Raw genomic sequence first — 21949 nt, 5'->3', positions numbered from 1 at the left:
TGATGTTTTTGATGGATGATGTGCCGAGGACTGATGTAAAAAGTGAAATTGCCAGTTTTTCATTGAAGATGAATATTCAAAATGGATAATATTGTTCCTCAAAAAGGAACACAACACCTTATTGTTCCTTTTTGAGTGTAAATTTAATCCTGGGATGAAGAAGATTGATCATTTGAAGAAATAGTTGTAAATCTTGATCTGTATGTTTCCAAATGTTGTCAACATACAGGTATAGATATTTATTATTATTTATTTAATTTGTGATTATTATGTCGAGCTGCACCTTTAGTAATTGTCTTTGTTTTCTAGTTACTCTTATCTGTAGTGCCCCCCCTTTAAAATGTTCTAATCTTAAAACTCACATCTGATACTATTACTTGACCTTAGTCCACTTGTAATCCTCTTAACTTACCCCCCCCTTCTCTCAATATCGTAGGATATACCCTTATACATGCTAGGGTCGAAAAATAAGGAAAAACCTCTATTTAAGAATCCTCAATTTAGATTGCTAATGTTCATATTTAGTATTCCTTGAAAAATTTATTTTAGTTGACTGCGTCATCAAGAACTATGTAAATTTTATATTCTTTACAAAACATGAGAATTTATCTGCTAAGCACATATAAGAGCCCTTTTTCATTAATCTCAAGCAACTCTGAATTGTAAAGTTGTGGCAATTGCTTTACCTTGGTCACACAAGTTCGATTAGTTTTTTTGGAGACAGTGCATTGGTTAACAAAGATCAGGCAAGTAATTTACAAGACAAAAAATGTTTATTTTAACTAAGGCAAATATTTTACAAACAGCAATGGGCATATCACGTGCTTGAATCACAATTTATGAAGCAAAGCTAATCACTTGATACTTTAAACAAAGAAATGTCACACTCAACTTATTTATCATGTGAAAGGTCATTGGCCTGCAAAGCCTTGCATTCAATTTTATAAACATTAAGACTAATTATATGTAACACTCTCTATGCATTAGTTAACACAAGCAATATACAAACTTATATCATTCACTTATGCACATACAGATTAACGCTCGGCTCTCTAACTTCTTTGCTATGCACTACAATTGATTAAACAAGACTAGCATCAATTATCTACACAAACAATCTTGGACATTAACATAGAGCAATCTACTCACTAGCTCTCAGTATCTTGTCAAGTCCTAGGGTTTTCGAGGGGTATGGATGAGTTCTGCTGACTCCTTCCTCATTCTTACGAAACGGCTGCAATTGGGCACTATTCGACGGATGTCGTCTTGCAAGTTCTCTCCTTTGGAAAAGTAATTTAGTTCTTCGGCGATGTTAGGAACTGCTCTGGTTGCAGCATATCAGCATGCACGTGGATTGGTACTTTCGTAGAAGAATATCTCAGAAGGTTCTTTTGAATACGGCCTCTCCTGACTACTCCCTTGCACTGGGGTAACCTACCATGAACTTCCCAAGAAATCCCAGACGACTCTTTGAAGGACTCCTTACTCTTCTCCTCCCAAGGCTCCAGAAAAATTAGAAAAAAGCCTCTTTGCCTGCCAGTCACAGCCTTTTATATCATTTGATGTCCCACCAAGACCTATGCTTACTTTAGGTCTTGGTGGCAAAACTCCTATACTTCAGTGACCTTAGAAATTGTTCACCTCCAGCTCACTAGCATAATCCTGTCTAATCCTTTTAGTTACATATACTTGTAGTTCTACATTAAGTTATTTTCACAATATAATACAAAGTTTAATACATTAAAGCAGATTACATACACTTCTAATTTTATATATTTTATGAGCTATGTAAAATCAATATAGGTGAAAGAAATTTTCTTTATTTCACCATAAGAGATTTTACACAGGGTATAAATAGTAGCAGAAAATCTTATTTTTTCAATTCTCCAAAAAATCGTATACAGAATAGGAGTTAATGAACTACCAATGTGCTTTCTTCAGCAGCATGCCTTGTAAGTGAAGTTTATTCTTCTAGGTGAAGTGTCTTGAGTTAAGTACAGATATGAATAGCTATACAGTGTTGGCAGGAAAACCTCAAAACATTCCAGAGAGATAGCCACCAGTATATTGCTAATGGGAGAGAGACCATCAGTACTTGCCATCATATATCAAAATGATCAAGACTTAAATCTTTAATTTTTGAGGGGTTTTTAATAGGTGTTTTTAATCTATGAACTTAGCAATCTGTGAGAGTAAAGAGAATGTTGGATAAGAATTTGTAAATTCTGTAAGTGGGACTAAGCAGCATCAATAATAGAATGACTTATTGACTTCAAAGGGCAATCTGATTAGTGAATCTCTGGTGGATCATAGATTATGGGAGATTTAGCATGATGTCTTAAGTTTTTTTTTATCTGTTGCTTGGTCTATTGTAGTTACATTGTCTAAGAGGTAAGTTTAGTTAGTTGACTTTTGGTAGGATACCTGCTAATAACTGTAGGTGCTATGATCCATTAGGAGGAGATTCATTTTTCCTTTTATAAGCACTGGAATTCATGACATTCTTGGACTACTATTGTAATGACAAAATTTGTGTTGTTTTTTTAAGGAATGAAGAGCTTTAATTTTGGAAACAGGATTAATGTTGTTTTTTGAATAAATGGCTTTGTAAACTTCAAATTGTAACTTCTTAGCTTCATTATTAGAAAGACAATTAATATTATGTTCTGTATTCTGGAGAAAATCAAGATGTGGGTAGATTTGGTGACTAAAGAAGATCCATGCCCTACAGAAAGTACAATTAAGTAAATGGCCTGTTAATGGGCAATTATTTTTATTTTATTTTATTTATTTTTATTTTTTAATAGGCTTTAGTGCTTGCTAAGATGCAAATATCTAATAACTTGGAGTTCAGAGTATTGGAAATGTAAGTCTCCAATTTTGTGATTACATGCATATTATTAGCCAGTTCCTTTCTGTGATGACACAATGGATTAAGAATTGGAGAATACATTATCTGATAAATATATTATCTTGATGATTGAATGGTTTCTTCTTTTATCTTAGCAGATTTGGGAATGAACTTACCCATTCTTCACTTTGAGAAATCCTAGCATTGTGTGTGTGTGTGTGTGTGGGTTGCAGATGTAATTTAACATATTTACTGGTCTTCTTTGTAAATATATGATGAAGGAATCAAATTCAAACACTGCCATCTATTATCCTCTCTTTAAAACAAGTTTCTTCCTCTATTACTCCCTTATGATTATTAGTTGTCAAGTTCATTCTCTTGTAACTTATTTTATGTCAATCAAGCCAAGACCATCAAGCTGAGAAACAAAGTTCTGAACTTCATTGCTATATAAGGCTGATAAAAACATTACTCTGGATTGGTGTGTGTGGATTTGATATTCACCATAGGATCCTTTCGGATAATAGCAAATTACTTTGTTGCAGTATCTTTAAATATGAACATTTGTTCAGTAGCTCTGAAGTTTTGTTACAACATGCAGATCTTGATGGGACTGATGGATATTCTATTTCTGAAGTTTGAGAAATGGATTACAAATTATGTAAAATAATGTCCCCCCCCCCCAGGTTTCTAATAGAATTTTGATTTGACCTTAGTACACATGCAGCTGCATTAAAAAGATGGCTACTATTTTAAAAACGAAGTTATAGTCAGTTTTCAGAATTGAAGAAAATACACAAAGGTAGCTTGATATAAATCAGGTGTGAGATTAGTGCATTCTATCACCAATCATATTCATCATCTATATGGATCACATTATTAAAACTGATATCAGATATATTAATCTTAGCCCTTTGCTTTATGAGGTCTTTACCATATGTACTTACTGCTGTAACCTGTGTCTCGGTACAGTATGAACTTTGATGTCTTTGTGCCATAAAACTCAAATCAAAATGAACCAGATATAGGAGTTGAGTTTTATGGCACAAAGACATCAAAGTTCATACTGTACCAGGACACAGGTTACAGCAGTAAGTACATATGGTAAATAGTTAATAGGACAGTCACAAATATCAATGACCATGGCAGGATTTGAACCCACAGCCTCTTGGCTGGAGAGTGGATATGCTAGCCACTAAGCCAATCAGGATATCTGGTGCAAGTTTTTAGGCTTCTTTAAACTAAACTGAATAACATCTTTAACAAATTTGGCATGAAAATTAACAATAAAAAAAAGATCAAAACTGTGAAGATAGGCAATAATGTGGAAAACTTGAGCTGCATTCTTGATGGAGAATTTGTAACAAGTATTATTTCAGCTATTTATGGACAGTTTTAAGCGAAAAAAAAAAAGTAAATAAATATAGAAATCAACAATAGAATAAAACTGGTGTGGTGGGAAACAAGTTCAATAAATTTATATGGGATAAGAGAGAAATGAACTAAAACATTAAAAGCTTACAAGACAGTATTCAAACCAGTTTTAATTTTAGATCTGAAGAGTCTCATCTCATCTTCCTTTTACCTTGCAGTATCGAGGGTTTATTAATCATCGGACCTCAAACCGTTCACAGGATAAGGTGGTCAGCCCTATGCCCTGGTGTATTCTATGTTCATAGTGTTGAGTTCTCAAGGCCAGTTTGCCTGCTTTGCAAGATGAAAACCCCCAGGATAAACTTGGGGAAAAGCCTTACTGTCCATGCCCAAGACCGGCTTACTTGGTTATGGCTGAGGAAGATCCTTCAGCTCCTCACGTCTCCAACAGGAATCGAACCTAGGACACTCCTTTCCTAAGCATATGGTTGCGAAGCGCACACCCCCTAGCCTAACCATGCAAAGAGTTGGGTTAGAAAAATACACTTGACCAAAGACTAGAGACTGCAGATATGAGAGTCAACAAAAATAAGAGGAGTAAACTGTGACGTCAGTGGCAGAATCATTAAAAATGAAGATATTAGAAAGGAACTCAACATTGTTAGCATTCAAGAATGTGTAAGCAACCTAATTTCAAGATGGTATGGCCATTTTAACAGGGTGGGAAATCAATAGAAGATATAAGGAGAAATATAAGATCTGACTAGTGCTTTTTTGGGGGGAGGGGTACTGTGTGACAGTACGGCATACCAGCACCTCTATTAAACAGTGACATGTGATGTATAGAAATTTGTGAGATAATCGGTAATTTTTTTTATATGTTTATGTAGTATTCACATAAACTTAGTTATTTCATTAAATAACTAAGTTTATAACTCCCTCTTTTTCTTTTCCCACATGGTTTACCCTGGATGATTATTTTTTCCAGGCAGTTGCCTTCTCTTCTACATGTGTGTCCAAAATATTGCACTATTCTCTTGTCATTTATGTTTATCATTCTTTTCTAGGATACTTTTATTTGTTCATTTTTCTGTCCAAGACACTCTTAACAATCTTCTCTAGCACCAGAGCTTGAACGCCTCAATTCTTCTTTTGTCATTGTCCAAGACTCAGAAGCATAGAGAAAGATCGAAAAAACTGAGGTTTCTACAAGCTTAATTTTAGTCTTTTTTGGAGGTGTGCCTGTCTTCTCAGATCTTAGTTAAATCAGTCATCACTTTCTTAGCTAGTGCTATTCTTCTTTTTTTTACATCCATCTTTTTTTTGTTAATATCACTCCAAGATAGTTGAAATTGTCGACAATTTCAATTCCTTTCATATCTCTCTCTTCTGCATTGTTTAAAATCATTATTTTGGTTTTATCTTTATTTATTCATAAACCATGGTTTAAGCTTTCCCATTCTAATTGATTTAGGATGGATTTTAATTCCTGTTAGTTTGTCGCTATTTTCACTGTGTCATCTGAGCATCATAGGCTAGTGATTGTTCTGCCACCTAATTTAATGCCACCATTTCACTTTTCTAGAGGTCTTTTCATTATAGTTTTGCTGTAAAGGTTGAATAGTAATGGTGAGAGTATGCATCCTTGTCTTTATTTCTTTTCGAATTGGAATGCAGGGAACACTGAGTTTTCAATTCTTACTGTTGCTTGATTTCCTTGATATAAGTTCTTTATAAGTTACTAGATGGTTTGGTATTCCTGAATCTTGCATGATATCCCATAAAATATCCCATCTCATACAGTCAAAGGCTTTGGAGTAATCTATGAAGCATAGATGAAGGCTTAAGTTGAATTCCCTTGCGTTTTCGATTATTTGTCTGATGTTAGATATATGATCTCTAGTTCCTCGAGCTTTTCTGAATACTGCTTGTTCTTCTGAGATTTGATGGTCTATAAAACTTTGTAATCTTTCCTTAATAATGTGTAGTAAAATCTTGCTAGTATGCGAGATAAGGGCAATGGTGCAGTAGTTTTCACATTTGTTGTGATTGCCTTTTTTTGTACGAGGGTTGTTCGATAAGTCCATGCAAAAATGAGAAAACATAATTTTTTTGGGACAAGCATTTTTTTATTTTTCAACATAGTCTCCTTTGAGGTCTATACACTTAGTCAAACGATGCTCGAGTTTTTTGATCCCGTCTATATAGTATGATTTGTCCAACTCTTCAAAATAGGCAGTTGTTTCAGGAATCACCTCATTGTTTGATGAAAATCTCTTCTGCCAGCCATTTTTTCATTTTGGAAACACTGGTTAGGACACAAGAGTATACGGAGATTTGAAATGGGAAGTGATCACTACTTAGTATTGAGCAGAATGAATTTGAATTCTGTATTGAAAAGAAGAGGGTATAAGAAAGTTTTAAAATGATTCAAGGTTGAGCAGCTTTCAGAGGTGAACTAGTAGTCTGAAGGAGCCAAATCTGGAGAGTGGGAGGGGGATGCGAAAGGACTTCATAGCATAAATCGAACAATTTTGCAGTCACAATTGCAGAAGAGTGAGTGGGTATGTTGTCGTGGTGAAAAAGAGTCGTTTTTCCTTTATTTCATTATTTAAACAGTCCAGCAAAGATGCATAATCTTGTAATTGTTTTGCCCTTTTCCAAAAAGTCTATAAAGATTATGCCACGAGCATCCCAGAAGATGGTCGTGTAAAAACTCGATGTTACAAAAATTAATAAAATCTCTAGTACATCGATTTTTACTGTAGGAACACACCTTAAAAACCTTGTATATAATGTATCTATGTTTGGTATGTTTAAACTTTGTATAAATATCAAAATAAGCCCAAAGGGAATTAACTCGCTCACTGTTTAAGAGCAGAAGTAGGATGTTTGAAACCAAGGGTAGTGTCTGTAATTCAGCAATTCCTTTTGAAACGTATTTACGAGTCCTGTAGCAGGTGACCTTCAAGGTCAGTATTGAAAAGGGACGGCCTCCATCAATCGGAAAGTCCCGTAGGCCATGTCGCCGGATTAAGGACATCAAAGGGGAAGAATAGGATTTTGGCGGCGAAAGTTTTAGAACCGCCAGTCGTGCTGTTGTACGGGGTTCTCATAACTACACGCAAGACATGCACGGGGACATTTGGGGTCCAATAAACTTAACCCAAAGTGCAGGGGTATTGAGAATATAAGGCTTGGAATTTTGTTGAGAAGGGCTTCCTGTTTTCATCTTGCGTGATCTGTCCACAAGAGGTCAAGAAGGAGAGGTGTCGATTAGTTCTGGAGGGGAGAGATGGGAGTCCGTCCACGAAGGGAGTTTCCAGTCCGAAGCCAAGGATAAACCGGAGGTTACCGTCTAAGGGGAAATATTGCCGTATTGGTTCAAGCCTTGCCACTCTGTTTGAGTACGTGCATGCCCACCGACCTATGCAGTTCCTCGCCGGTCAGTTCAAGATGCTGGAAGAAACCTATCCAGTATCCTGATGGCTGATGCGATCCTCAATAGTGCCCTGTGACTCCCATCAAGGAAAAGAAGAAAACACAGAACGGAGAAGAAACCCCTGAAGTCCTGGAAAAGGAAAAGAAACAAGGAGAAAAGGCATATGCAAGACAGTCAGAGACCCACGTGAGTCTGAATGTTAATTATTTTATGTTTGTGATTTAAGAGAATTCCCCTCAAGGAAACTGCTGAACTATTTAATATAGAAAAATACTGGTTTAAGGTACATGAAACGCTCGTAGATTTGTGTAAAAATTATTATTGAGTTTAACGTGAGCGTAGTTAATTTCCCTAAGAAAGATTGGACTAATTAAGATTTCCTTGTGTTAATTAATTGCTTATTATCACATCATAGAGTTGTTTTAATCAAAGGGAATGAAATATGCCAATGTGATTATCAGTCAATTAACTAAGTCTTTAAGATGAGAATCTAAGAGTCATATAATGTGTGTGTGGTGCATGGTTGATGATTAATTACGATTGTTAATGCGCACCTAGAAATTTCTTGTTCTGTATGAATGATATTTAGTATTTGTGATGTAGAATGCATTATCTGAGATTTTAATTAGAGAAGAAAATAAGAGAATTCACTAAGTAATGTGTGTTAATTTAATTGCTTATTATCACATCATAGAGTTGTTTTAATCAAAGGGAATGAAATATGCCAATGTGATTATCAGTCCATTAACTAAGTCTTTAAGATGAGAATCTAAGAGTCATATAATGTGTGTGTGGTGCATGGTTGATGACTAATTATGATTGTTAATGCACACTTAGAAATTTCTTGTTCTGTGTGAATAATATTTAGTATTTGTGATATAGAATGCATTATCTGAGATTTAATTAGAGAAAAAAAATAAAAGAGTTCACTAAGTATTACATTTGAGTAATTATTCAAGATTAATGAATTTCTTGTATAAATGAAGATTTGACTTCATGTTTGTATAGTAACTATTAGATCAGTAATTAAATTTTGTTTATATATTAGTACATAATGGTTTAGTCTCATTTTTTTTTTTGTCTTTTGCAATGCACTGATTCAAAAATAAACTCAGATCTGTAAAGTGGGAACCCAAAGGTTATAGATTCCTTTCTGAGATAAATAGAGAGTTATAGGATCAGGACTGCAAAGCAAATTGATAACTTGGGGATGAAAAAGAGATTTTGTTGTGAAAGATTTAATAACCTACTGGAAGTACTATATTTCTTGCACCATATCGAGGCATGGATGGCACAGTCAAAAATCTAAATAAATATTTCCATTGCTCTTGGGTAGAAGGAAGTATAGAATACAGAAGGTAGGAATCAGTATAAAAAGGGGAACGAAAAAAATTAAGTGACGATATATTACACTGTCGCAGCATCACCTGGATATATATATAAGTAAAGCATCCCAGGATACAAGTAAGAGAAAATAGGATAATAATAGAAATCAAGAAACAACAAAACAACGAGAAATACCCCCCCCCCCCCTTTTTTTTTTACAGTGGCTATAACCTTTCCTGCTGAAGGAATGGTTTTCACTTTCTTTGGCTTGTCAAAACAGTCGGTTGCAAGCAGGCAAGCAGATTCCCTGCTTGCAACCCATTGTTTTGACTGTTCCTTGGTCTCAGGCTGGTAGTGATGAATCCATCGAAAGTGCAGACTCACCATAATGTTCATCAAGCTTAGCTTTGGTTTTCTGAGCCGTTTTTCCTTTTAAAAAGTAATGTTTAATCACTACACAAAATTCTTTCTCATCCATTTTTCACAAATCACGGTACTTGATTTGATTCAAATGAATGCCAAACACAGAGTAATAGATCTATCTGATTGAAACTTTGTGTGTGATCCTCCAACAGCTGCCAGCAACTAAAAATAACTTCAATACGCACTGGTGGTGCCATCTCTTAGTCTTTGCATGGACTTATTGAACAGCCCTCGTTGATTGGGATAATGGTGGAACTAGTCCAATCATTTGGCCATCTTTCAGTCTTACAGATTTTGTTGCATAAATCATGTATCCAGTTGACTGCATTCTCTCCAAAGTTTTTCAGCATTCAGCTGATACTGAATCAGGACCTGGAATTTTGTTATTCCTTAATTTTTTGATTGTTTGTTCTATTTCACTTTTGAGGATCTCTGTAGCCATCAACACTAAATATTGAGGATAATCTTTTTGAATGGCAGGCAATATCAAATAGAGTGATGTGTGCAAATAGCAGAATGGGGAACTGGACAATGAGACTTATTTGTGCTTATGGTCCCACAGAAGGTTCTGCCAAGGAAGAAATGGAAGAATTTTTTGAGGCATTAGAGAAGGCAGCTGGGTCAGTGAAAAAGGAAAAGTTGGTCCTTGTTGAAGATCTAAACAGCAGAGTAGGAAATGATTACCAGATATATAGAAATGTTTCGGAAAAATTTGGAGAAAAGTGCAAAGCTAATAATAATAGTAAATGCCTGTTGGATTTCTTTTCAAGACATATTGTTATTACTAACACCATGTTCCAGTAAAATTTGCACAAATTCACATTTAGAGAAGATGTAAGAAATAAAAAAAAGTCTCATTGATTATGTTATAGGTGATAGTGATGTTTTCCTACTGGTTCAGGACACAAGAGTATACTGAGGATTTGAAATGGGAAGTGATCACTACTTAGTATTGAGCAGAATAAATTTGAATTCTGTATTGAAAAGAAGAGGGTGTAAGAAAGTTTTAAAATGATTCAAGGTTGAGCAGCTTTCAGAGGTGAACTGTAGACTCAAATACACAAACATCATTGAAAAAAAGAAGTGAAAGAGTTTGAAAACAAGAAACAAACCTTGGAGATTCAATGGCAAATCCTGAAAAAAATATTGATTGATTCCATGTTTTCTTCAGTGACCAAGATGTAGATGGATTGATAAGTAAAAAGTGCCTTAAAAGACCGAAATATCGGATCTGATAATATTGGAGTCTGGATATATAACAGATTAATTTGGAGAAAAATTAATTACCATATTTTTCCATGCATAAGATACTTTTTTCTAAAATTTTTAAGACCAAAAATTGGGAGTCGTCTTATGCATGGGGAATAACTGGTTGAGAGACCCCGAGGTTGCCATGGCGAAACTGTCACATGGCGACTCTGTCAATTGACGTCATTAATGGCTGATTCTGAATAAACCAATCAGAACTCTGAAAGCATTCATACGTGTGCAACTCGTTGAAAGGGTAAGTTAATGCATTAACAATATTTTGAGCACTAGCCTATAAAAATGTCCGAAAATGATATGCCTCGAACTGTGAGAGTGATGCATAATTTCTTAGTATGTATCTTAAAAATATTACCTCATTACTAAATATACTTTGAATATTTAACAAAAAAATATCAAATGTGTTCTGTTTTATGTTTGCAATATTGATTTCTTAATTTTGGGTTCGAAAAAGTAGGGTTCATCTTATAAACGGAAAAATATGGTAATTAATTTGTTGATCAGAAGATAATTTTATAACTTGGAAATTTGCCTCGAGCTAGAGCCGAATTCCTTTGTTATAACAGTGAGCGTGTTTCTTCAATAATGATTTCTGAAAATTTATTTTTATTTCAACTGCACCATCAGAAATCGCAGATAAGATTTAAATATCCTTCCAAAAGAATAAACACTTTGCTTAGCACGGAAATACTTCTAACTCTCAACACTCTATCAAGCAACCTAAAACTCTATTCTACAGTTGTGGCAAACTATTCCCTTAGGTCACATAGGTTTGATTTTTATAAGTAGTGCATTGATATGCAGGAATCAGGCAAATTATTTGACAAACAAAAACAATTTATTCATACTAGTCAAGTTACATTAAAGGCTAATACTAAGCACACAAAATGATTCTGACTATACTTCTCATTAACTTTAGCTAGGAACTTAAACTATTCTACCAAGTTCAACTACATACACAGACTATGGTAATAATTGTGCCTACACTTAATTCATATATCAGAAATGACCTACAATGCTTTACAACAGGCAAGTTTAAATAATAAGTAACAATAAATGCTATCTTATCTCACAACTAAGCAGGTAAATTCTCAATATTTAGCTAATAGCCTTCAGTCCTGAAGTAATACTAACAAACAAATATGCTAGAGCAATCTCTGCTACAATTCTTGCCTTTTGTTAATCATATATAGAAGACCTTACTTGGTATTAGAACATCTAATCGACATCGGTAGATCCTTGAGATCGTTACCATCTATTTCATTCCAATATTTCTTTTCACACATGGGCACTTTTTACGACATTGACAGGGCACTACTACTACAGCAATCAGCAGGCACCTTGGTGGCTGGAAGTCCAGAATTCACTTCTTTCACTGCTTAAACGACCCACCCAACATCTTCGGGTATCTGTTGGTTGGAATGGGTCCCTTGACCTAGAATCGACGGAACATACATGAACCAGAAGCCGGAACAGAAAACTTGGGCGAAAAGCATGCTTATCCAGCGATGACCATCGATAACAGCCTCTCCTCTCTAGTGGTCCCCTGGCTACCTGCAACTGACCTTCCCAGATGAACTCCCACTATGGCTACTGATCTTCTCCGATGAAAACTTCTTGAGTGGCCTGCTCTGTGACGGCGACCATCCTCAATTATCCCTCTTTTAAGCTGCTCCATCAACCTTGGATCTTGCTACCCTTTCATCCCTTGGGTATTCACATGGTCGCTGCGCGTTAAGGCGGGAAACCCTGTACGTTCTTGACCTTCGTAAGAGTGATAGCCTGTGGTCTTATTTTTAATCTGTCTGGGATATTTCTTTATCTTAAACATTCTATTATTACAATTCTTTTTATACATATTTTCCTTTGTTCTTTGTTGTTGTACAGTAATTTAACAGTTAAATATTTACAAAAATTGCAAGCAAATCAGTCTAATTTAAATTCCTAAGTAAAATCAGTATAGAAGGAATTTAATTTTAAATTTCTGTCTATACAGGATTTTACAGCATCAAATTGAAGCAGTAAATTAGAGAAGAACTTGTCTTATAATGAATTATAGCACAAATTACTGGTATATACCAGTAATTTGTAGGATGAAAATGAGCAAGGTAGTCAATTTGAAAGAAAGTCATTTGACACTTCACACAGGTTTAAGGGTAGTTCACATTGAGTTTAAGGGTAGTGTGAACTGCATTAAATTGCAATTGCTCAACTTATCTTAATCACTTGCGATCACCTCATCCTTTGTGTGAGTTGGGGCAGGAGGGAATGCATACACTTTCTAAACCTCTCCCTGACATAAAAAGTCATTTTTAATCTTACTTCCAAATATAACTCTTAAAGATACTGATGTCGGTCAAAAACTGACCATGACAAGAAGACATTGTCTCCATCTTCACCACTATCTCTATAAAAGATATACCACAATTAATTCAGATTTTTTTCTCACTGTTCTTTCATTGCCTCATGACAATATCTGCAACATGAGATGGAGATGAGAAAGACCATCTTATCTCCATCACGGAGATAAGATGGTCTTCCCCTTGAAAACTTGCGTGGTAATCCTCCGAATAAAAAAAAAATCTACAATGGAACATACATTGCTTCACTTAATAATGTTCTATCTTGGCATTAGGCACAAGATGGCTGCAATTATATGTATCCTTGTGAGCCTTTCTGGTAGCAATTCTTTGACCAGTTGAGTTGTGCTAGTCATCCAGTAAATGACCAAAGTGGAAACTGGCTGCTAGCCAGCATCCAGAAGTTAGGACCAGATAGTGTTTCTTATTCCCTTTAGGGAATAAAAAGGCATACTTTATTAATATATATTTTTTTTTAAATTTTATTCTTCCCAGTTGTCATGTCAGTATTTAATTTCATCATGCACTTTGGTTATTTTGCCTCCCAAGAAAACATATGCAAACAGATTGTGATATGGCTATTTAAGGTCTTATCCTTTTCTATTATGCTAATTTATTCAAGAACAGGATTGAAAAATAGTATCCTGGTACCTTCTTCCCGTTTAGCTCATAAGATGATTGTGTTAACATTTTAATGCACTTAGCATCTGAAGATTTGTTTTACCATTTAAAAAAAATTTTAACTTTTTGCCCTTTCTTGACACATTAGCCAGCACTCATTTACACAGTAGATCAGTATTTTTTTTTCTGCCCACATCAGACTCACCTGCTCTGGTCATTGCATCTGTTAACTCTCACATCATTGGATCCAAGAGTAAGTGGACCCTATTCGTTTCAGCAGCATGGTGTAGGAGCTGTAAGGTCAGAATCAGCTAGCCCTATAATTTCCAACCACATTCTTTATGTTCCAAGTGTCACACGTGTGACACTTTGAACATAACTTTCCCCCACAGACTCGAAACATCATTCACCCACTGAGCATCTCAAACAAAAGAAATCCATCATCACCACCACATCACATGTATACAAAATATCATTAAAACTGTTAAAAGATAAAACATTTAACTACTTTCATGTCTTATCAAAATTAACTGCCCTTGTCACTGAAAGATATCTTGGTTCTTCCAGGTGGCTAAAGAATCCTATACCCTTACATGCTGGCTCACTTTGGTAAGAATTGCTAACATCTATATGGGTGACCATAAATAATAATCAATTATCTGCATTATGGATACTCACATATTGCAGACTGTGCCATTGAATTAGTGAAAGAAAACTTAATTCATAGATTCAAATTTAAGACCTAACTGATCTGTGGAGTAGAAAGGCCTATGTGTTGGCAGTTCATGTTGAGTTTTTTTAACTACGGTTTAAGTCACAACATAAGACAGTAATATGAAAATAAGCAATATATTTTTTCTGGGAAGTTTTCGGTATTGAGACTATATAATTAAAGAGTTTAATAAAAGTAAACAATTAAAACCCGACAAGTTTTGTAAGTCGTATGACCTACATCATCGGTTGGTACTGATGTGTTTGTAAAACTTTTAGGTACCAATACCCCTGATGATGTAAGTTGTACGACTTATGAAACTTGTAAAGTTTTAATTGCTTACTTTTATTAAACTCTTTAATTATGTAATAATATGGTCTCAATTCTAAAAACTTCCCACAAAATTACTAAACCACAGAAACTTACATTTGCAAATAATATATTTATTTTGCTGGTTTTCTACTTGGCATCTTCAGAGCACAACCAGTTTGTCACAGTACGCAAACTGCAACAATTAGTTAATAGTGGGAACATTTTAAAAATGTAACAGACAACACAAAGAACGAAAGACCTAATTGGTGCCATCTGTTCTTTGATATATATATATATATATATATAGAGAGAGAGAGTGGTGACAAGTGTTAATTGTCTTAAAATGACTTCGATTTTTGATAAATTAATAAAGCCCTACTTGTGGAGGTGTAGGGGATGTTTTAAAGTTGCTGCTGCTGATTCCAGTCTACAGTCTGACTTGTGGTGACTTCTGCATAGCACTCATGTTTTCCATCTATTCCTGTGTGTTCCAGTGATATCACTCTTACCACTGAACTTGCCTCTCTTTACCACACTTTTTAGCCAGTGGTGGCTATAATACCCAGAAAATACTAAACACTTCCCCTCATCCTTCTCTAATGTAGAAGACTACAACAAAACTTACTATTCCACCTATTCAGGATACCCATCTGAAAAGATATCCAGAGTGATTAATAAATACCAGCTCACACCACATTTAACCTGTATATCAAACTGTCAACCCTCATCTATTCACCTAAGGATAAACTCTCTCCTTTTTCATGAACAGGGGTATATGAGGTGTCCTTTACTTTTGACTTGGCTTACTATGGACAGACAGGATGATTTATCGACATTTGCCTCGGAAAACATAAGAAATACATTTGGCACCATTGTTATGGCAAGTCAGGACTAGCAAACCATGCTTTGGACACACTTTCACACAGCATTATATGGAAGAAAACAAAATTGCTACATAGAAGTCATTACTGTTTTTGGAATCAGCCGAAGCTTTAAAATATTTCCTAAGCCTTAACAAGTAGGGCTGTATCAATTTACCAAAAATCTAGGGGGGGGGGAGAATCATTTTAAGATCAAATTAACACTTGTCATTTTCTCTCTCTCTATCCATCCATAACAATTAGGACTTCAGTTATTTGTGTTATCCATTAAAATTTTGAACTGTTCCCACTATTAACTAATTGCTGCTGCTGCTTGCACACTGAGAAATTGCTTGTGCTCTGAAGATGCTGTCTAGAAAACCAAAGAAATATCAACTAAGTAAATAAATATATATTTTTTTATTAGTGTTTTATGTTGTGAATTAAACCGTAGTACTAATCTCGGTATTATTGTTCCAACTTAAATAGTATAGCTGTTTGAGTTATCAGAGATGTGGACCTAAATTTGGAAGAGGTAATCATTGATCAAGGGATGTGGAGAGCTTGCAGGATGATTTAAATAGGCTGTCAGCATGGGCTAAAGATAATGGACTTCAGTTTAATGTGGAGAAATGTAAAGTTATGCATTTTGGGACAAATAGATTACAAGCTGCATACTACACTGATAGAAGTGTACTCTAGGAAATAGATGAAGCAAGAGATTTTGCAGTGGTGGTAGACAGAGTTAAAGTTTAGAGGATATTGTTAAGGTTGCTACAGTACCTCCTAAGATTATTTGGCTATTGAAAAAACACATTAACAGGTAGAAATAAGGAAGTTGTTATTCCTCTTTATAAGGCCTTCTTATGTCCACATTTGGATTATTGTTCTCAGGTCTGGTCTCCTGAATTTCTTGGGGGATTGGACAGTGGTGGGAAGATTCAGAGGTGAATGACCAAGATGGTGAGTGGTCTGTGGAATGTTCCTTATGAGGAAAGATTGAAGGTGAAGGTGTTTGGACTACAGAAGTTGATTGATAGGAGAAGGAGGGGGGATATGATAGAAAGTTGCTTAAAGAGTTTTATAGGATTGATGCAGGGAAAATGTTTCAGCACTTGGCTAGAGGGGCCACAACAAGAGGTCATCCCTGGAAGTTGAATAAAGGTGTGATTGGTAGGAGTATGAGAACTAAATTTTTTGTTTGGAAAGTTGTGAATGAGTGGAATGGGTTGCTAGAGTCAGTTGCGAGTGCTTTTGCTGTTAATGGGTTTGAGGAGAGGTACAGTACGATAGATTGTGTGGATAGTTTGAGTTGCTTGCAATGAGTCCTTGAACTTTATAGAGATGCCTATACAATAATAATAATAAAACATTCAAGATCATCTTATCATGCTCATGGTTGGTGTCAGCTTGGGCAGGATACCAGTCTATATTTGCCTTTCCTTTGTGACAGCATGCATGTGTGTGTTTATCTTTTGTACTGTAAATAGGTCACTGTGATGGAAACGATCACGGTAATAATTCAGTATGTGTAGTTAATTATCATCAGACTAATATTTTTCTGCCATTCTTGTCAGCCATAACATGGTAACTCTTGGTAAAATATCTGTGCTTTTTTTTTTACCAAAAGTTTGTTAATTGCTTTTTTTTTTTTTGCAGCTGTTGCATGTACAGGTGTAAATAGTTTAGAATAGCATTAATTTGAAATTGGGTTTATATTATGCAGTGCACTAGAAATGAAAAATAACAGTGTTTTTTGCAAACAAAAAAATGAGAAATTTTTTGTTTGCAAGGTAAATTCTCATAATGATTGTATTACACAAAATAAAACTTATGCTTGCATACATCTGTGCAGTTTATAATTTTGCTTTTGTTTTCAGTGTGAATTTACAATATCTTATTTTAAATCAGTTTTGTATTTATTTGCTGCTATTTTTCTTTTAGGATACTACAGTTTATTGCCCTATGAGTGGAAAACCTTTGAAAGCAAAAGACTTAATTCCTATTAAATTCGTTCCAGTTATTGATCCAGATGACAAAAGAGCTCTTATTGTGAAAAAGGTGATGTAATAAAATTATTTGTTTCATTCAGTTTTATCTCAGAATACTCTTCTTTGATTTTATTGTTTAAGGAAACATGCATGCTTTTTAATTAAATACTGCTTATTTGTAAGTGTAATTTATAGGATAAAATAAACACATATGAGGGGGGGGGGGTTCTGATAAACACCTAGAACAAAAATGATATTAAAGCAACATATAACCACAAGAAAGAACATACTAGTAGCAGAGTTATGAATATGTTCTTATATCATCGTGTGTTCTTTCTTGTGGTTATATCACTTTCTTTAATATCATTTTTGTTCTGAGTGTTTATCAGAACTTTCCAGCCCTCTCTTGTATATAGATTTTGTTATTGTTGGGATACTGAAATATGGTATTCGTGGTAGTAAATGGTACTCACAATAAATAATATTGAGTAGCCCATTATGAAAAAATGTTGCTTGACTTTGCTATATCTTGTCTAAAAGAAGTGGCAGTCTAGTTTATACGTTCATTACCATAGGTCAGCTTGATCTTCAAGTGAAGTTATGATGGTATTATCTGAATGTGAGATGAATAGAAGCACATAAAGGGAAAAGTTTTTCCAAGATTTTCTTGGCAGCCTAACAGAACTCATAATTACTGTTTGAGTACTGAGAAGTTTCTGCGCTATGTGCTTCTAGAGTTTTTTTATAGTTATTGCAAGCTGCTTTTGGAAACTTGCTTGGATTATATTTTGGAATTTTGAGAGAATCGGAGGTATGAAAGCTTTTGTTTCAGTGAGCATGATTTCATTTATTCAGTCAAAACAGATATGGATTAGAACAGTCATGACAGTAATCAGCTGAAATGGAACAATAGAAATCATAGAGACCATCTTATTGTATAATGCAGCATTGCTGTGTGATGAAATTAATGCATTTGATAAATGGCGAATATATAGAAGCTTGGGTAGCACCCGTGTCTTTTAAGTATTTCAAGCTAAGGCAACTTGGTGATGCCGAGGATTGTATTCTTTTAACCTCTCAGGTCAACTCACAAAACTTTCATAGTTTCTACAAACATTCAGCTTTGAAATAATGTTGGAAATAGCATCCACTTTGCCTATGTAGTAGAAAGATGTTCTAGAGAAACAGAATCCTTTCTGTTTGGAAGAGAATTTGATGCAATAAACTTGGTACTTTGAAGGCAACAGGATAAGGTAATGAAATTATGATCCACATTCATCCATTCTCTGGCTTCAAATAATACTGACAAATATAGAAGTATCACCATAGTTATAAAAGGAGTCATGTAATATGTTTAAAATGGCATGCTTATTTTGAAATATAATGAAACAGAAATAGAATGAAAGAAATCACAGGAAATAACAAAAGAAATAAAAAAAAAATAGTAACAGAGAAAATTGAAATAAAATCATGGAAAATAACACAAACAAAATTACAAAAAATGTAAAAACAAAAATAGTGAGAAACAGAACAACAGAAATTGTGGAAAATGTAACAAAGAAAATCTTTGGAAATGGAACAAAGGAAATAGCCAGAAATAACACAAAAAGAATAGCAAAAAACATAACAGATTAAATTGCAAGGAATAATAGAAATGACATGAAATTATGGGAAACAGAACAAAACTAAATTGTGTGTTGTGGGGAAAAAGAAAAAGATTGAGAAATAGTACAAAAGAAATCACAGGAAACAGAACTAAGGAAATTGTTCATTGATAACAGAACACAAAAGATTGACAGGAACCATACATAATGATAGAAGAGTATGAAATTATAAAAATTAAACTCCAAAATTAATGTATAAATTTTGAAATGTTGCATTAGCTTAAATTAGTTTATTTTCATGGTATTGATTACAACACAAAATGATAAGAAAATAATTAATATTTATTAATTTATTAGCTGATATTTCGCTGGTATTATATCCATCATCTTCAGAGCATAAGAACAGTTTGTCACAGTACACGAAACAACAATAATTTGGTATAACAGTGGGACAATTTTTTAAAAAAAAATCCTTGTGTTGTCCGATGTAATGGACAATACAAGGAACTAAGGTCCTAATTTGGCGCCATCTGTGTTGAAAAAAAAAAAAAGAGAAAGTAAATATTAATTAGATCTTAAAATGACTGTCTCCCAGATTTTGGGTAAATTTATACAGCCATACTTGTAAAAATGATCTCTCTGACTTATGACTTCTATATGGCACTTTTGTTTTGTTTTTCTTCCATTTGATTTGATTCTGTGTGAAGGGGTATCCAAAGCAGGATCTGCTAGACCCGACTTGCCAAAACAATAGTGCTGGATGTATTTTTTATGTTCACCAAGGCAGATATCAACAGTTCTTCCTATTTGTCCATAGTAAGCCAGGTTGCAAGAACAGGCCACTTCCTAAACTCTCCTGGATGCAATAAAGAAAAGAGTTTATCCTTAGGTGAATGGATGCGAGTTGCCAATTTGACATATGGTTTAAGTATAGTGCATAGCGGATATTTATTAAACATCCTTAGATATCTTTTCAGGTGTGCTTGGAATGTATTGGATGGTAACAGTTTTGGTGTAGTCTTGTGTGATAAGCAATGGAAAGGATTTCTGGGGAGCATTTAGTATTTTTTTTTTCTTTTCTATCCTATGGAGATTATAGCCATTGGCTAAGAAAATGTGATGCAAGTGAGTGAGTTCAGCAGTAAAAGCATTGTCATTGGAACAGACATCTCTAGTTCTGTGAATTAGTGTTTTTAAGATACCATAATGTAGAGCTGGATGATGGTGTGACTGTTTGGGCAAATATCTCCCTGTGTGCATTTGGGTTTTCTATAAATAGAAAAAGACAGTAAACCACCACGAAGCTATGTGATTAGTGTATCTAGGAAGGGCAGACAGTCATTAGCTTCCTTTTCCATTGTGAAGTGGATTTTAGGGTGTTGGCTATTTAAATGCACTTGGACTATGTGGCCGAATTGCAAACACATCATGAACATGGCTTAGCCAAACCACTGGAGAGTATTCATAGCTAGCTTTTCCAAGTGTTCTACAAATTGGCTGAAAGGGGGGGGGGTCATTGCTGTTCTGTCTAGTTATTTGTATATTATTATTATTGTTATTAAGAGAGACCTCCAAGGAGTCAGGGACTCATAGAGGGAGGCCACATACTACATGCACCAGCTATCATATTTGTTCTTGAATTCATTCACACTGCTTGCACTCACACCATCCAATGGCAATACATTCCAATCATGCACCACCCTATAAGAGAAAAATCTAGCCCTCGCCCCCTTCTTAGTGGCATTCATTCTCAGCTTCCAAGGATGCCCTCTTGTCCTTCCCCACCCTCCATAAATTTCTCCACTGCTTGCACTCACACCATCCAATGGCAATACATTCCAATCATGCACCACCCTATAAGAGAAAAATCTAGCCCTCGCCCCTTCTTAGTGGCATTTATTCTCAGCTTCCAAGGATGCCCTCTTGTCCTTTCCCCACCCTCCATAAATTGAAAAATTCTATCAACTGAAATCTTGTATGACCCTTTCAGAAGTTTGTAAGTCTCAAATCATATCACCCATCTTTCTCCTGTTTGCTAGTGTCTGCAGTCTACAAATTCTCAATCTGTCTTCATAATCATTATTCCACAATCCTGATATCATTTTAACTCTCCTTTGTACTCTCTCTGCTATATCTTCCCTTTCCATGCAAAATAACATGCATGTACTGTAAATTTAAATAGTTCTTTATGCTTTTTCCATTTCTCTATGTTCTTGATATTTTCATTTACATTGTAAACATCTAGTTCTCTTCTGATGTGTTCATTTTTATATGGTCTAATTTTGTGCATGCGTTAATTGCTATTAAAAATCTAATTTTTTACAGCCTGTATTTTACTTTAATCCTGTTTTTTAACAGTCTGTGTTTCTAGACCATATAATAGTGGGAGTGGCCATTACTTCATAAAATTTTTGTTGGGTTTCTTATCTTGTTTTTTTTATTCAGTGTCCTTTTAATTGTTCCATTAATTTTCTGAAATGTCGTTATTTTTTCATCTAATCTTTATCTTTTAGATATATTATTATGCAGCCTAAATAATTAAACTGTGTTAGCTAATGTAAACTATGTAATTAAACTCAACAATATCATGTTCTTCAAACCTCTCAAGCTTCATTGTCATGACTGTCAAACAGATGCTCGATCTGGTAGTTGATATTTGTAGCTTCATTGTAAAAGTTGTTGGCTTGGTTTTTGTTTGTCGTTGATGGGTGTCTTCTTCCATGATAATATCATCTTCTGTACAGAATATTTTTTTCGTGACATGACTGATAAAATATCTTGCAAAAATGACATTGTGCATTAAAATC

At 34.7% G+C, this 21949-nt stretch overlaps 1 protein-coding gene across 3 annotated transcripts in view; it reads left to right on the top strand.

Moving 5' to 3' along the window:
- Window positions 1-21949, top strand: part of LOC150092719 (nitric oxide synthase-interacting protein) — a 128612-nt gene that overhangs the window by 64531 nt on the left and 42132 nt on the right. For all 3 annotated transcript variants that reach the window (XM_090414794.1, XM_090414795.1, XM_090414793.1), the window contains exon 6: window positions 17492-17608. In XM_090414794.1, the coding sequence (XP_090270920.1) occupies window positions 17492-17608 (117 nt within the window). The remainder of the gene's footprint in view (window positions 1-17491; window positions 17609-21949) is intronic.

This window comes from Typopeltis vanoorti, chromosome 25 (assembly GCF_054136105.1).
Source record: "Typopeltis vanoorti isolate ZY-2024b chromosome 25, IOZ_Tvanoo_1.0, whole genome shotgun sequence".
Taxonomy (NCBI): Eukaryota; Metazoa; Arthropoda; class Arachnida; order Uropygi; family Thelyphonidae; genus Typopeltis; species Typopeltis vanoorti.
Note: the sequence above shows the minus strand (reverse complement) of the source record. Positions and strands in the feature narration are given on the sequence as shown.